At 35.4% G+C, this 14,114-nt stretch overlaps 1 protein-coding gene and 1 long non-coding RNA gene across 12 annotated transcripts in view; one reads left to right on the forward strand and one right to left on the reverse strand.

Moving 5' to 3' along the window:
• Positions 1 to 14,114, reverse strand: part of LOC311444172 — a 110,555-nt gene that overhangs the window by 46,206 nt on the left and 50,235 nt on the right. The gene's annotated exons all lie outside the window — the stretch shown is intronic.
• LOC311444167 (uncharacterized protein) overlaps positions 1 to 14,114 on the forward strand; it is a 98,585-nt gene that overhangs the window by 35,351 nt on the left and 49,120 nt on the right. For 7 of the 11 annotated variants that reach the window (XM_084535126.1, XM_084535122.1, XM_084535124.1 and 4 more), the window contains one exon: positions 8,051 to 8,119. In XM_084535126.1, the coding sequence (XP_084391252.1) occupies positions 8,051 to 8,119 (69 nt within the window). Of the gene's footprint in view, positions 1 to 5,664; positions 5,834 to 8,050; positions 8,120 to 14,114 lie in introns of all 11 variants that reach the window. The other 4 variants (XR_014697674.1, XM_084535130.1, XM_084535129.1 and 1 more) reach the window with 1 other exon arrangement.

Below are 14,114 nucleotides of genomic sequence, written 5' to 3' on the forward strand. Positions count from 1 at the left end.
CCCCACACAACTAAATTGTACTTCTAGAATATGCTGGTCATGGGACTTGGAATAGCTCTGAAAAAAACATTGCAAGGTGACTAGCCAGGTTTCATTGGCTCCTTTTCCTTCACAAATCCATTCACGGGTTAGAGACTCACTAACAGATGAGCAAAATGTCTGTTCCTAGTCACTAGCTGAAAGTGAAAATATGTCAAGAGTGATTCATCTGGACAGTTTCCCTTCAGGAACATGCAGGAAGGGATAAAACATATCCCATGAGAGACAACCTGCAGAGTTCCTACAAATTTTCAACAGTGTTTCAGTCTGGATATGGAATTTCTTCAAGTGAATGCACCTCGCACATCCCTCAAGCCATGGCTCTGCAAGCCTGCAAGTACAAGGCTAGTAACATAATGAGCTCCCTACAGACTTCTTCCTAACACATGCAGAAGAACATGCAAAATATAAAGTAATATAATTAGGCAGGAAAAAAAAGCCCCATAATTCTAATCCCCCAAGCAGCTGGGGTGTTCCTGTCCTCTGAGGTCATCAGGATGACCTTGTCATCCTTGTAACACTTAGCCCTACAGCAGAGAAACTGCAGTGCACAAATGCTTACATGGCTTTCTGAAATTCAACTCTCAGAGCTCTGGGAAGACCAACGTCTTTTTACAAGATCTTTCTCTACTATTTATGGATGTAAGCTTTCCAACAAGTGGCCAGCTCCTTTATTGACAGTTATATTGGCCACTTAACTACAGAAACACAAAACAAAGATGAATTAGCATGGCACAAGTAGCTGTTTTTTATTGATTAGAGAATGGTCAATCTACAAAATCAAGATACTACTACAATCCCTAATGATCACCTCTTTCCTGAAACTCTTTGGATTTTATAGTTTATAGTTTAACCTACCTTTAGCTATCAGGGTTACCTTTAATAAATGAGGCTTATTTCAAGCCATTAGAGGTCTCATGCCAAAATGTGAATTAGGAAATGCTTATTAAAAGTCAGATTGACCATTCATAATTGAAAAATCCTAAATGAATAAAGAGAACAAGCTAGCATAAATGCAAGTTAACTGTTGTAGCACATGGAGAGTTTCCTGCAAGTTTTCATTGAAAACAATTTATCTGATAATGTTCATACAATAAAGCCCAAACTTTCCACATAAACAGAAAGATAGGCTATGCACTAAAATCCTGACACAACACCCTGGAGTGTTTCTGTGGGATAAAGAAGAACAGATTTAAATCCCCTTTCTTGTCTTTTTAAGGCAACTTACTTCAATTTCATTCTTCTATATGAAGTGGCAGAATTCCAAACACTATCTGGGAGAGGGAGCTGTACGTTTGTCCTGACTCAGCTGTCTTTGTTCATTAAGCAGCTATGGAAGCTGGACATCCCTTAAAATCTTGGATTTATCATGACTTGGAATAGTGCATTTTTGAAATATCAGCTTCTGTAGGCTTGAAATTATTTTGAAAGTCAACCCCAACACAACTGCCATTGTGATATCTCTAAGCGCAACAGACATTAATAAATCTTTGTCATTCAATACATAAACTAAAAATGCAACAGTTGTATTGTAAGGGTAATAAAATTTACGTAGCTGAGTAATAAGATTTAACATAGTAAGTTTAATCAGAAATGTGAAAACTTGTTACTTATTTGTGTTTCATTAAGTAGTACTCAAATAGTACTACACTGAGCAGTAGACTACTTCGGAATAGACTACTAGGGGCTTATTTAAAGAAAGAGGACCAAATCTGACCACCAAAAAAAGGAAAAAAAAAAAAAAAAAAAAAAAAAAAAAAAAAAAAAAGAAGAAACTTTGAATGAGGGAGAATAACCACTCTTTGGTATAAAAGTCAAGCAAAGTTTCAAAGCTCCTGAAGCAAAAACAATAGAATAAAAATAAACAGGAGTGCATTTTTAGAAGTCTAAGAATTTGCATGTAGCATTTACACTCACATCCTTTTTTTTTATTTGAAACACCTTTATACATATGCACTACAGTCTCCACAAGACTTAACACTGTAAAGTATTTGTATCTTCTCCTCCCTTCCTACTTTTCAGTAACATTCACAGTGCACACATGACATCACAGAAAAACTCAGTGTGGTTTCATTGTTATTCTAAATATATGTATTTGGAGTTATGTGTTTCTCCTCTGAGACCAATATCTTCAGTGGCATTTTTATAAAATCCGTTCTGAGCTACTATGAATACATATGCATTATATCCTCCTTGTAACATGCGTTACAATTCAGAACAAAATTTCTCACTGCTTTCTTCTGATAATTGCTTGACACCTCAGACATTAAACACTCACACGGAAACTGATAAGGTTTTTAACTATTACGATGTAATGTTTTGAAAGATTACCTATGAACCAATATTTTAAACTTGACTTTTTCCTGCCATGGCCAAATAGATAATTATCAAATGCTTATTAAAATAGTTGCAGAACAAAAAGGAGAGTGATGAGGCCTTCATGCAGAAGGATTGATTTTTTTCCTGTCTCTAACATGGTAACATTAATCATTTTCTTTCTCCTGTTACATTCATATACTTTCTTGAAGTGTTCTATCTGTTTTATCTACCAAAACAACTGAAAGAAAGCAACAAACTTACTGGAATCCTCTACTGCTTACAACTATTTTCTCCCATGCTTTAACTTCTATTATTATGTTCACAATAATTTCAAACAGCTACATGCTGTAAGTTATGCGTCAACAATTTAAAATCATTATCTTGAAGTTATGATACCTACCTGGACTGAACAAAAAAAATAAGGAAATACCTTTCTAAGATGAATAAAAAGGGTTTCAGAGGCAGCAAGAAATTCAACTATTCAACAAAAATGTTTCTTTGGCTCAATGGGTATGTGCGAATTTTCATGAGTGTCCTAAAAAAAAGAGTCATGCCAGTGATTTAGCCAGTAAAGTTGGTTTATTTCATTGTGTCATAACAAAATTTCATGTCTTACACTTAGGCTTAATATACAATGCTCCTGAATTTTGGCATGGATTTTTTATTTTATTTTATTTTTTATCTTTTATGTCCAATACTCTGCTTAAGTTTATGCATCATCTCCAGGGCTGCCCTTTCCCCGCCCTCTTCTGGGAGTGAAAGGTTTTCAGTGGTGAAAGGCTTTGAAAGGCTTTCAAAATAGCTTTGATGTATCAGCATAGATACAAGCTTCCAAACAGTGCATAAACAATCTCTCTTTTTATTCTAAACCAAATCCATAACATTCTCCTACTTCTCTTATTTATCAAGGACCTCTCTTCCTGCCTTTATTATCTTTAGCACTGAAGTGAAATTCTTTCCCTCTCTCTCCAGTTCCGTCAACTACGTATTAGTAGAGAACGTACTGGCTAGTACTTAGTTCTATTCTACTTGAAGTTTGAAACATCCAGTGAGTGGATATATCAGAGAAGCCAACAACGATCAGCAGAAAAGCTGAGTCCATTCTATAAAGAAAAATACAAAGATGCTCAGAATCAGTCTAAGAGCTTTTTTCTTATTTCTGTCTTGAAGACTGTCTGTTCATGTGTGGCTCAAAGAGCTGACTGACAAGTTATCTAGGAGAAGGTCTTTCTCCTGACTTTAAAGATGCCCAATGCTACTTAGATTGCAGGGCAGCAATTTTTTTTTAGTTTCTTTCTGCAGTGGATTGACATACTCTGTTCTTCTAGACTGTGCTTGAAGAACTCTAGAAAAAAAAAAAAAACTTTAGGCAGCAAGGCTGTGAAACAGCCTTCTCTGCCAGATGGAGGCTAGAATAGCCTGCAGACTCATAAGAAATGAATGGAAAGATGCAGAACAAGAATAATACAAACAATTTCCTAAAACCACAGAAACAGCAACTGTAATACAGAACAGGTAATACAATTTGCTTCTGCTAGTTTAAGGTGTTGTTGGCAGAAGGAATACATGAAACAATACTCTTACAACATACACTTCTCACAAAACATAAACTTTTCCATTTACACTGATATACATGTAAATGTTAATCACTTTCTAACCACTTTTTGCACCATATAATACTTTGGCATACATTCATATCACTTCTTTTCAGTTGGAAAACATGTGAGAATGGAATGGCCATGAGATAAAGATTCTTGCAGACCTTAATCTTCAGGGTGAAATTCCTATGTCCCATATTTTGCTTATCTTCACCAAAGCGGAAATTTTGCTCATCTTCCACAAAAGACCCAATTAATAGTTATGTAGAACTGCTTTGAACGTAGAAGAGATGTCAAAACCATCACTAAAGAGACTAGAATGCAGTTTTGAAATGTAAATTTATGTTTTTTGTTTCTTAAAGAACTGTTAATGGAACAAGCCTGAAAAGCATCACAGTATAACCTAGTGAGGAGGATGCTTGTGTAAGTGGAAAAAAAAAAAAAAAAAAAAAAAGTTTTTTTAGTACCTTTTCACTACTGAAAGTTTTCTGTTCTGCTGAATAAAAATTAAGGACTTGTGAAAGAAGGGGATGACAAGGAACAAGCAGTTAATACAACCCCCAGACAAAACACAGCAGGCATTAAAAGTGAAGTTTGCAGCAATTTGAATGTTTCATTTGGGAAGAATTTCGCCTCTTTCTCCTGTTTAACCTTATCTTAATGCTTGCTTGATTTTTCCCATTTCTCTTAATGTAGCTATAGTTGAACTAAGAATTAACTCAGTTAAAAGTTAATTTGACATGGACTCCTGGAGTTTTTGTAGGGCTGGGGCATCAAGATATTTTAATAGCCTTGCATGTAGGACATGGCTCACATAACTGAGTGGCTCAAAATACACAATAATATATTTTAAGAATGCAGCTCTATACAAAACATTCTCACTCGTATTTTTCAATTGACTTTGGAATGTAGCATTGTCTTTTTTTCCCCCACCTCAATACCTTCAAACTACACTTGGACCAAAAGTTGTTTAAGGTATGATGAAGTTTGGTATGGATAAAGAAAGTTCCAGAGAGGAGCCAGAAAGTATTAGCATAAAGAACAGTAAGTGTTTAATCATAAACTAAATTTAGCCAGAGGAAAAAAGCTTCCATTTGAACTACAGACTGTTTCCCATGTATTATTCACAGGCGTGGGTTTCTAATAAGAAGACAGAAGAGTTGCCTTGAGTTTTCATCTGCAACCCAAACAGATTACTTTCACCACTACAGAAAAAAAAATGTATAAATTAAGCCACTATTTATTAATATAAAGGGAAGCACTGCCACAGAAGACACTGGGTAAATGATGCAGGAAATTAAAGTAAGGTAAGGAATAGATGCTGCAATGGATCTTTACAAATCTCTTTTGGGAGGACTCAACATGCTTTCCAGCTAGTCTACATTTCAAGCGCTGCACTTACTCTCTTGATATCCTAGTGTTCTGTCAGTGTTAGGACATGTCCTTACATTCTGGTCAGTTACTGCAAATAGTGGGAAACCAAAATAATCCCTAAACTCACACACACACATACACAAAATAAATAAATAAAGATCTAGGCCAAAGATATAGCAGTACCAGTAATTGCTTTCATCTGGGAACTGTAAAGAAACACGTCTGTTTTCTCTTTTCTAGTACTGAAACTTTTCTTGGAGGAAGCCCTGGCTGTGAACTTTAACTTATGACTAAAGGCAACTTGTATTGATTTTTCTCCTACAAATCTTAACAGGTTTATGCAGTTTTTGAAAGGGGTGTTGACAGAATCCTCAAATGGATTACAACGCCAGAGAAAAAAAAAGGAACTGTGATCTTTTATTGAAGAACTGATTGCCTAAATTCAAAGACAGTTCCAGCTTCAAAGAACCTTAACATGGGAGACACGATTTTCACTTGTCAAGGTACATTTCTTTTTTTCAAGTCCCGTTTAGTCTATTCTGGCTGACTGTAGAGTAGAATACAGAGGCTGATGTTCAGCACATGGACTCCTAAATTTATGCATCATGAAGCAGTAAGCATAAGGGATCGAAGGTGCACAAGAACCAAAGAGTCTGTTAAGGCCAGTCAATAAATATATGTCTGGGTGTTTGACATTCTGCCCCCTTACTTAAGCTAGTACATTTTATGATGGAACAGACAATCTGCCCAAACCACCTTTGGAAGACAGTTACTCCTATAAAGTATTGTCAAGATTACAATTATTTCCATTGTCTCAGTTTTTAATGTCAAGACCACAGTTTTCATTGCCTCTTCAAAAAAATAAACAAACTAGACAAATAAGAAGAAATTCAATATTTGAAGTGAAAACATGGCTGCAGAATAATAAAAAAAAAAAAAGTAATGTATTTAAGTGACATATTAACATTTGGATAGAGCTCTGTACTTTCCTTCTAGAACTCCTGTAGATTCTTAATTGATAAATTTCCATAACAGAATTCAAAGCTCATGTGCATAAATCAACAGTTACAGACTTTAGGACTAAAGTCATAAAGTCAGGCTTAGACATACATCTCCGAGTTACGTTCCCTGGATTTTTGATGTTTGGATTTGAGTATTACCCTCTCCCTCCAGTACAACATAAAGCTAACTATGTGCTGTTATTCAGACAACCAGGATGAGTAACTGCCTATAATGACAACATGATTGAGAAGCTCGTGTTACAAGGATTCCTGTCAGTTAAAGGAAGCCCTTCAGAAGACAAAGATAAATAAATATCAACTCACCTGCTCTCACCAGTTGTACCAGATCTATCTAAAGGCTAACATCCAAAATACATACATACATATATATATATATATATATACACACACACACAAATCATATTATTGAATCACTGAGTCACAGAAAATAAGGTTAGATAAGGTCAAGACCAGGTTAGATGAGGCCCTCAGCAACCTGATCTAGTGGGTGACGTCCCTGCCTATGGCAGGGGGGTTGGAACTAGGTGAACTCTGAGGTTCTTTCCAACCCAAGCCATTCTATGATTCTATGACTCTAAGGTAAATTGGAATAGACCTCTGGAAGTCATTTGGTCCAAACATGGACTCAGAGGAGGGCCAACTTAAAACAGATTGCTCCAGAAGTTATCTTGTCAAGCCTGAGTATCTCCAGGGATGGAAATAACACAGCCTTTACAGCAACCACTTCCAAAGTTTGACTACACTCACTATGGAAACTTTTGTTTTATTACTATTAATGTTTAATTAAAATATTTCCAAAATGTTCCTGAAAATCCAGCCACATAATGGTCTCCAGTCGTGGAGGAGCTCTACAAATACTGTGGCTACTTCATAAATAATCAAAGATATACAAGGAGGAAAAGACAGTCTTTGTGGTTAAAAAATAGAAGGAAGTGTTCAGAAAAACACACAAGAACAGATATAATTTACCAGAAGAAAGATATTCCTTCAAGAACAGCTCCAAACACCAAATAGTCTATATCTTACTAAACCATTCACTCAGTTTCTTCCCTCAAAGAAGTCACCATTTAGACCCCCCCCCCCTTTTAGAGTTCTGCAACTTGACGCTGCAGTCAAGCCAATCATGTGTATAACAACAGAAAGCCTGGTCAAAAAATAAAATAAATCCTCAGCTCAGCATTTTTCACATCATGAAATGACTGCTTCCCCCATTTCTGTTAATATCACTGTCATTGCTGTCCCTAATCTCTACTACTTTGTATTACACTCACAACAGTTTTAGAGATCGATTAAATGCCTCAGCTCTGCTTCGATTGTTAATCAATCTGAACAACAAGTTATTGCTTTGTACACCACAAAGAAAGACAGATTATCCTTTTATTATTGATTAGGCTAGCTACAGTCCTGCCAATTCTGTTGCCATTATTTCCAAACATTCTTGCTCAGCAAATTTTCAACTTGTACCAACCTTAAAGACAAAAAAAAATGGAACTTTATACAAATAGATCAGTATAGATCAGCTTTTTACTCTAATCTCCCAACCTTTCTTGGATGATATAATAGTAATACAATTATACAATACATTACTATATTTTTAATAATAATTATAGTATTCTATACTCATTACTTCTTTACTCATGGAAAAAGACTGAGGATACTTGTACTTTTCTTAGTCTTTTTCATCTTTCCCTTGTTCAGGTACAATAACACATCCAATATCTACTTTAATCACATCAAGAGAAGCAGAGAAGTGGCTAGAAGTAACAGGTAAGTATCCAAGTTGCATCATTTTGTAAAAAATGGGTCTTGGTACCAGACTGCACAGATGGGATAAGTGCTGCAGAATGAGCAGACTAATTCAAAAACTGGATAGAGTAGTACAATTCAGTAGAAATAAAAGAACTAATCAAAATGAGAACTAAATTGAAGTTAAACAAAATACACAAAATCACCAGTATAAACTGTGAAAAATGTTCACATTCCAGCACATATAAATAGCAATGTCATACGCAAAACATGAGGCAAGCCTTCCACCTTGCCAAGTAATGCATATATGTAATATCTGCATATATATAATATACCCACAAGCTGACCAAGAAAATTAAGTGCTTTTAGAAAATGGTTTCTGAATAATTTTTTATTTTTTAAAAAGATGTTTGCCTACTGTAGGAATCTGGAGATTGAAAATACATGTTAATAAACAAATTGAAAATACATGTTAATAAGCAAATTATAAGAAAAACTACTGGAAAGATAAAAGGAAGACATGAATTCTGTACACACTGAACAGAACAAGAATGGTGACTTTTCACTCCTGTCAATAAAAATGAATTAGAAGTAGGCAATTTTTTTTCACTATAAGGTAGTGAAGAACTGGATCATTCCACTTAATGCAATTCTAGAAACTATTTCACCCCAAGCTTTTAGGCAGGGATGAAGATTTATGAGGAGGCAGTTCAATGAATTAGATGACCTCTCAAGTTTCCTTCAGCCCTGTTTTTTTTTTTTTTAGATTACAGGAATGCTTAGAAACAAAATATTTACTAGGATAGCTGGTGCTAGAATTTATTTATTCTCAGAGTTGCTGGAATGAAGCCAGTTAATTTTATATGAAATATTTGTGTTAAGAATTTGCCAAGATGCTGATGCAAAATTAAGAAAATAGTGCAAATGGCATTCATCATTGTTGTGACTTGGGAATGGTTGCTACGTTAACATCAGTATAGGGACACGGTATTCTCTAAAACTGGAACATCTGCTTTCCAAAATGAGTTTCCACTGACCGCTATCAACTCATGATTATTTATAATTCTTTAGAGAGTTAAACACACTGTTTTTAATCTTGCTTATTTACTAACATGTCCATTTGCTTACAGAGACTGCTCTTCTTGATTGTTCTGCATGGATTCCTCGTTTCTGAGACTTAGCCCAAGCTAAGTCTCAGAAACATGGCCCTGTTTATGGGTCTGATTCTACCTCTTGAATTGCAGACCCAAAATATAAATAACATGGTTTCTTTAATTAGTTATTAAGCAACATTACTAAAAAAAAAAAAAAAAAAAAAAAAAAAAACAGAAATTACATAATTAATAAACTAACAAACTCACAGCTATTATTACTTTATTCTGTCATTTGGCACACTATTACATGCACTTATAAGGTCATTACATATCACTCATAAATGTTAAAAATAACTACTGCAGGATTGAATTTTATTACTCCTATGATGCAAGTCTATTTCTATTGTCTGTTGTCCTGTGTACAAAACAAATGCCAAGTGGACAGCTTCACTGTGCCCATAGTGGCGCAGAACATATCGCATCCTATCAACAGCACACCTAAGAGGGATATAGTGGGGATGTACACAGACAGACAACAGGAAGTACTAGAAAGATAGGAAATACAGAGAAGTTTGACAGTGCTAAGAGGCTGGAATTGGTTAGAGAAATCTTTTTAAATGGTTACCTACTCATTTAATTGTGTAACTCTGTTCTTCCCATACTACTTAATGAAAAAGACATTTTTGTTTTCCCCATGTGTGTGGAGGAAGAGGATTCCTCTCTCTCTAGGATTGCATCTCTCCTAATTAGTCATGCCAGTTCTGAGCTTTGCAATTCAGCCTTTAAGAAAAAAAAAATAAAAAAAAAAAGAATCCAAAACAATCATGATTAACAGTTGCATAACACCACCGAAATAAAAAAGCGCGCGTATGTGGGTGTGTGTGTATATATATATATATATGTATATGTTTTGGCTTGATGTGACATTTTCAAGCAGGTCTAGTTTCACTCAAAACCATTCACATCATGTGAAAGGTTTGAGGAAGAGGTGTGTACGTGTGTTTTAAACAAACTCTTAAAAAGTGACAATCTTTGCCTGAGTCACAAGCACGTGTTAAGCAACTAAAACAGATGCATCTGGCAAGTGTTGATCATGAAACAGGAAACCAGTTCTCTATTATGAAAACTCACAGTGATGGTGAATGCATGCTGTTGCAAGAGCAGGCACTTACACAGCCATTTTGAAAACCTTGCTAGAGTAAACTACAAGTTTTGAGTAAACCACAAGTTTCTGAGCATGAACATACTAAACTGAATAAAGATTAAACACAAAGCATAGGACCTTGCAAAAAAACACACCAGAAGGGACTCAACAGGTTACCTAGTCCAACCTATTGCTCAAAGTAAGTCAGCTGTGAAATCAGACCTGAGCTGGATAAAAAACAAGCATGAACAAAGCTCAGAGCTTTACCCATTTGGGTCTTGAAAGCCTTCCCAAATGGAAATTACACAATCTCTGAAAGCAACCTATCCTGATGTTTGACTGACCTCAGAAATATTTTTCCCAATATATCCAGTCTGAACCTCATTTCAGCTTTGCCCTTTTGTCTCTCATCCTTCCCTATGTATCACTCTGTAGAACCTGGTTTCAGAAAAATAAGTTTTTTCCAGTAGAAAACACCTTTTGAAAACATAAGCTCAAGAGCCCTGACTAACTCATCTAAAAAGAATGTGAAATGTGAATCAATGTATAAAGCAGTTGGCATTCCTGTTCTCAGAAATAATACAGGAATTGAAACATGCTCAGCTACACAGATCCAGTACTGAGTAGCACATTCTTTAGCTAGTTGAAGGAATACCAGGCAAACACGTGGGAAACATTGGCAAGCATTTCTAAACAACTCATTTGGAAATTTCAAGAGGAATTGCACAAAACACTAGAAATATGCCATAGTTTGTTCTTACTCTGCTACATTCATACATTACTGTATGCATCCAGAACACATTCATATTTTTAGTATTTGATTGACAGACTTTCCCCTAGGGAGGCCTTGCAATGTCTTTTGGGATATGATTTAGCTATTGAAAGTATTGGTCTAAACCACATGACATCAGATTGTTTCAATTCATGTGCTATCTTGCTTATATACTACTGAATCAATGTTAAACTATTTTTCTTTGCCAGTGAAGTTAGCATTGCCAAAAGGACCTGCTTCCAGTTCAAGAAGTAAAGAACACATGAACTTCTTACAGGGTTAAAGTCATATCGGTATATTTCTGCTTTTGAAGAAGAAGGTGCAAAGACTTCACATTCAGACTTGTCATATCCTACCTTACCAAAAATTAGCTAAGGAAACTTTGATGTTCAAACTCTTTCAAATTTCAGTACATCTAAATTGCAAATAAATATATACTTGTGTTCTTATTATTGAACACGAGCTCTTATTCTAGGAGCTGAAGCAGCTATGCTCTTACCATAAAATAAGAGCTGTTTGAAGGTTAATTGATTAAGCTCTTCAGGTTCCCTTTTCAACTAAGTACTTTCAATTATGGTTTGAAAGTTAAATCGGGAATTCCATTTGCCTGTATTTGGAATACTTTTCTCAGAAACATTAATACTATCTTCTCTTCTGAGTGAAGATATTTCCCAACATATACTGATAATAAATATTTTTCATATATAACATTAATTATTTGAAAGAAGTAAAAGCCCTTAAGTCCTTATTTCATGATAAAAACAAACAAACACACACTAACAGAACTTACAGAACTCATTTTATCTTATCATATCCATTCATTTTGGAGGTTTTTCAATTTTCTTCTCATATCTTAATGATAATGGACTTAAAGCTTTAAATATAATGACTAGTGATGTATAGTTAAAATTAAATGCCTACAGGATAAATCAGGACCTTCAGTAGGTCAAGATGAAGCCTCTGTACTCTACACTACACCATATACATACCTCTGGTGAAAGCAATGAAATTATATGCCTAGGGCACAGACTGCTGCTATGTAGCAAAAAAGCAAAGGGCTCTTTTTCTCAATTGGGATTTTTGAGTGTCAGGCTGGTGACTGCTGCTGCTAATAGGGAAGGGTCAGGATGTTATAAGGGCAGCCACTACTGCTGGAAGCAAGAACTCTCTTCTATAAGCAGCAGTCAGCACCCATTTTGTTCACAGCAGAAATTTCACTTTTTTTTTTTTTTTTTACCCTCTCCTTTTTCCCCCACAGTTCCCTATCCCACTTCATTATTTCTCCACACCCTTTTCACTTTGACAGCAGGAGTGGCTTGCACTTGACCCTCTCTTCCCAGAACAGCCAAATTTTGCTTTGTGGCTATTGTCACAGCAACCAGACTAAAATAAATCAGCTTTGAGAAGAGCAACATCTTCTAAAAGGACACAAGCTGAAATACCTTCTTTGCCAAGAACATCTTAGTTTCTCAATTATGTATTAGATTGGCCAAAATATGAAGACTTTTCCACCATTATAAATTGTTTAAAACAAAAATAATGTACTGGGTAGGAGTACTTTATTTCGTAATTCACCAAAGCAGTCCCTAAGAAATCTCTTCTGCTTCAGATCTACTACGCAGTGAGGTCAAGGTCTCCCTGTAGACCTCTCTGAGGAGAAAATGATTCTTCTTACTTTTCTGTTTGTCTAAAACATCCAGTTAGTTTCAAATTCCTTTTTTAAACATCTTATTGTCAGCCATTGCATATTGATTTCTCCACTGCTTGTTTTTGAAAAGCACGTGGATACTACTATAGACAGTACTAGTTCATTTGCGCTGAGTGTCTGTGTTATGTTCCATGAAAATAGAAATGACATATGGATAGGTCTCTATTGATAAGCAGTAATAAGATGCCCAAAGCTATATGATATCTGGGGGAAGAAAGTGCTGAGAATCTGCATCTCAGGAAGGGCCCGTACCTTCCCTTTCCTGGGAAAGGGAAAACACTCACTCCTCAGCACGGATGAAGCAAAGCTTTGTAGTGACTAGACTGGGCTGCGTGGAGTTTGCTACTGTTTAAAATGAGCAAGCTGACTCAAGCCAAGACTCGGTGAAGTGACCTACCACAAAAGGATAGGAGAGAAGGAGGAAGCAGGGGGAAGAAACAAAGATACAGGGGTCTTTTTCACTTGTGCTCTATCTCACCTACATGATTTATTTGAAGTGTTAAAGATTTCAATCTGTATTCTAATAAAGCTTTTTTGTTTGTTTGTTTAAAAAGCCTTTTGACCCAAACAAAAGAAAGAAAAAGACCTGAACTATAAGAAAAGACCTCAACAGGCTCACCTTAAAGTTCTGGCCACATCAGATTGTGCCTATGCGGACATTAACAAGTCTAAATAGTGACAAGAAGCAGTATCTTTATGATTCTAATCCAAGGTTACAAACATAGATTGGTTTTATCTCAGCAATACATCTAACTAAGGAGAAATCGATAAAATGTTCCCAATAAAAGATTGTATTTTGAATACTGTCCCACTGGATTTATTGCCATGACTGCTATTCAACTATCATTTGTTAGTAGTCCAGTTGAATGGAACATTTTATCAATGACTTCTGTTATATCTATTTGGTCTCTGTCCTCAAAGAGGGAAACATTTGAATTGCACATTTTACCTCTTTCCTCTATTTTTAATAGCTACAGTTGCGACTATGTTCACACATAAATCATTTAACTAGGCTATGCAAAATATTATTTCCTGCATACTGCTCAAAGCAATTAAGCAGTGAAACAAAAACTTTTAAATAAATATATTAAGAAAGAAGGGTATAAAGACTGTACCTTATACATGTATATTTTCTACACAATAAAGCTTATTGTGGTATTTATAGGTATTTACACCAAAAAAGCTGTTAATTCTGGGTGTTTTCTGAAATATTAGTATGAATCTATGTATCAAAAGTAGTTCATATTTTTTAATTATCTCATACTTGAAAAAATCCCTGGCAAGTTCATAAATCACTG

The sequence above is a fragment of the Aythya ferina genome (assembly GCF_964211825.1).
Source record: "Aythya ferina genome assembly, chromosome: 13".
Classification (NCBI taxonomy): domain Eukaryota; kingdom Metazoa; phylum Chordata; class Aves; order Anseriformes; family Anatidae; genus Aythya; species Aythya ferina.